A 2,278-nucleotide genomic window follows, 5' to 3' on the forward strand; every position below is an offset into this window, starting at 1 on the left:
TAATTTGGTAATTTTTTTATAAAATAACCCCAAAAGGGCAAAAAAACCCACAATTTGCCTCACCATCTTAAATCATGCTTTTTGTAATCTGGAACGGTGGCGCATTTAAAGGACTCGCTGTTGGGTTAACTAAAATCAGAGAAAAAAAATTAAATTTGCTTAAGCAAATTTAACATGATTTCTTGTATTTGCAATTTCAGATGCATGGCATTCTTTAAAAATAAAAAAAGCAAAGCAGACAATTTCAAGAATTTGTTCAGCCATTATGGCAATTTTACCGAAATTCGCGGTGCATCGAACCACAGGTCAACTACATATTATTTGATAACAGCAATAAGACATATGCATGCAAGGAATTATGATATTCATAAATGGCTAGAACTTGTACTTATTTATTCATAATCAACTCTAGCAAAGCTAAATTGACGGCTGTAGTTGAAACTTGAATATCACCCAAGTAACTCTTGCAGCTTCTGAACGAAACTATCAATATAAGTGTTCTCCAAATCCTTGCTTAGTAAGAGGTTTCTCAATTGTAAATGATTTGCTCTGACCTCCCTTCCAACCGCACTCTCGTCATCCATCACAGTCTTGACAGCTTTGCAGACACTCTCCTTTGTGAACAAACCATCCTCTTCTCCTTTCTCCACTTCAACACCAACCTTCAAGCTACTGCTTAACATTTTTGCAATGAGGATCTGGTCAGCATAATTATTTGATAAGGCCACAATCTGACACTTGTTCACAAGTGCCTCTATCAAAGATCCAGATCCACAATGTGAAATGAAACACCCTATAGATGGGTGCTCAAGAATTAATGTCTGCTGAACCCAACCCCCATGTACAATGCCTCTTTCTTGAACCCTCTCTTTGAATCCTTCAGGCAAAGCTGCTTCAACAGACTCAAATCCAATAGGTGCTTTAAGTGCTGCAAGAAATGGAAAACCTGTTAACTCAAGACCCAGCAACAATTCCTTGAACTGATCATGATTTATCCTCCATTCACTTCCAAATGCACAGTATATCACTGAACCAGGTTTGAATCCTGCAAGCCATTCAGCCCATTTTTCATCCAAAGTGGAAGTGTTTGGCTCTGGTAGGACAGGCCCTGAAAGCAAAAAAGGCTTCCCAAACAAGGTTTCAAGGTAGTCAGCATATTGTCCCTCGAGTTCTCTACAACCTTTGAATCCAACTGCATCTGAAAATCTGTTGCCAGTGCTGATGCGATCATGCAAACGAACACCACTGCCAAGCTCTAATTTGATGAATGAAGCTAAAAATCGAACCTCATGAGCTTGAAGCTTGAAGGAAGAATCTGGGAACCCAACTGGGGGATGCACCAACTCATCTGCATCTAAGTTATTTTCCTGACATAGCTTTTCCATGGATTCCAGATAAGCTGCTGACGTCAAGCTTGTGATTATGTACTGAACAGACTTGATGCCTAAGCGCCGGGTCAAGCTCGGCATCCAACATGTGAGATCGAAGAGTACAACGTTGGGTTTCAGATGAAGTAAAAGTAGTTCAATGTCTTTCTCAGTACGATCCATGGCAGTCATAAGATGCGTGATTAGAGAAAAGGGAACATCTGCAGTGGTCTCAGCATCAGAAGGAAGGCCATCAACTTGGGGAATGGGGATGGGGAATAATGTTATCAAATGTGGATGAAGGTTCAAATGTTCCAACTTTGCCTTAGTTCTTTTGGGTAGAAAGAAGGAGATTCTGTGTCCTCTTCTTGCTAATTTGTTGGCTAAGTGGAGAAACGGTGATATGTGTCCCATAGCAAACCATGGGTACATAGCTACGTGTAACTGCAACAGTGGTGTGGCCATGGAAGTCTCAAAAATATCAACACTACAAATGTTTGATTGGAGAGAGACAGCCACTATCGGCTTTGTGGTTATGAAGTGTTGGTTCCTTTTCTGCACAGAGATACCCTGAATAAATAAGTAAATTAAGAATTTAATTTTAATTTTGCAATATTAAAAAAATGGCTTGATTTAGACTCTCTTGTCCTTATTTCTTTGGTCTGAATGAGCATAGTTTATATTTAAAAATCTTAATATCTGTTTTTTTATTAAAACTCCTTATAGATTTTTATATATTTAGAAAATTATTTTGTTGCCTTTTGTTATTTTATTTTTTTATCCCTGGGGTGATGTGTGAGTGAGCGATCAGTATTTCTACTACAATTAGTATACCCTGTTTGGAGGACCACTGTACAGTAACCTGTCTCAGTGAAAGGCTAAAGTGACACCATTTCCTACCACACATCCAA

At 38.7% G+C, this 2,278-nt stretch overlaps 1 protein-coding gene across 1 annotated transcript; it reads right to left on the reverse strand.

The window, feature by feature from the left end:
- Positions 1 to 252: 252 nt before the first annotated feature.
- On the reverse strand, positions 253 to 1,910 carry LOC113858905 (UDP-glycosyltransferase 79B30-like). Its single transcript, XM_027491700.1, has one exon. It carries the CDS (start codon positions 1,830 to 1,832, stop codon positions 450 to 452), a length of 1,383 nt encoding a protein of 460 aa, XP_027347501.1. The 5' UTR covers positions 1,833 to 1,910; the 3' UTR covers positions 253 to 449.
- Positions 1,911 to 2,278: the final 368 nt, after the last annotated feature.

The sequence above is a fragment of the Abrus precatorius genome, unplaced genomic scaffold, assembly GCF_003935025.1.
Source record: "Abrus precatorius isolate BTA unplaced genomic scaffold, Abrus_2018 Scaffold2, whole genome shotgun sequence".
Classification (NCBI taxonomy): domain Eukaryota; kingdom Viridiplantae; phylum Streptophyta; class Magnoliopsida; order Fabales; family Fabaceae; genus Abrus; species Abrus precatorius.

Bases quoted from the DNA above. Each gene is read 5' to 3' on its own strand.
- LOC113858905 (XM_027491700.1), bottom strand. From the start codon at position 1,832: ATGGCCACACCACTGTTGCAGTTACACGTAGCTATGTACCCATGGTTT.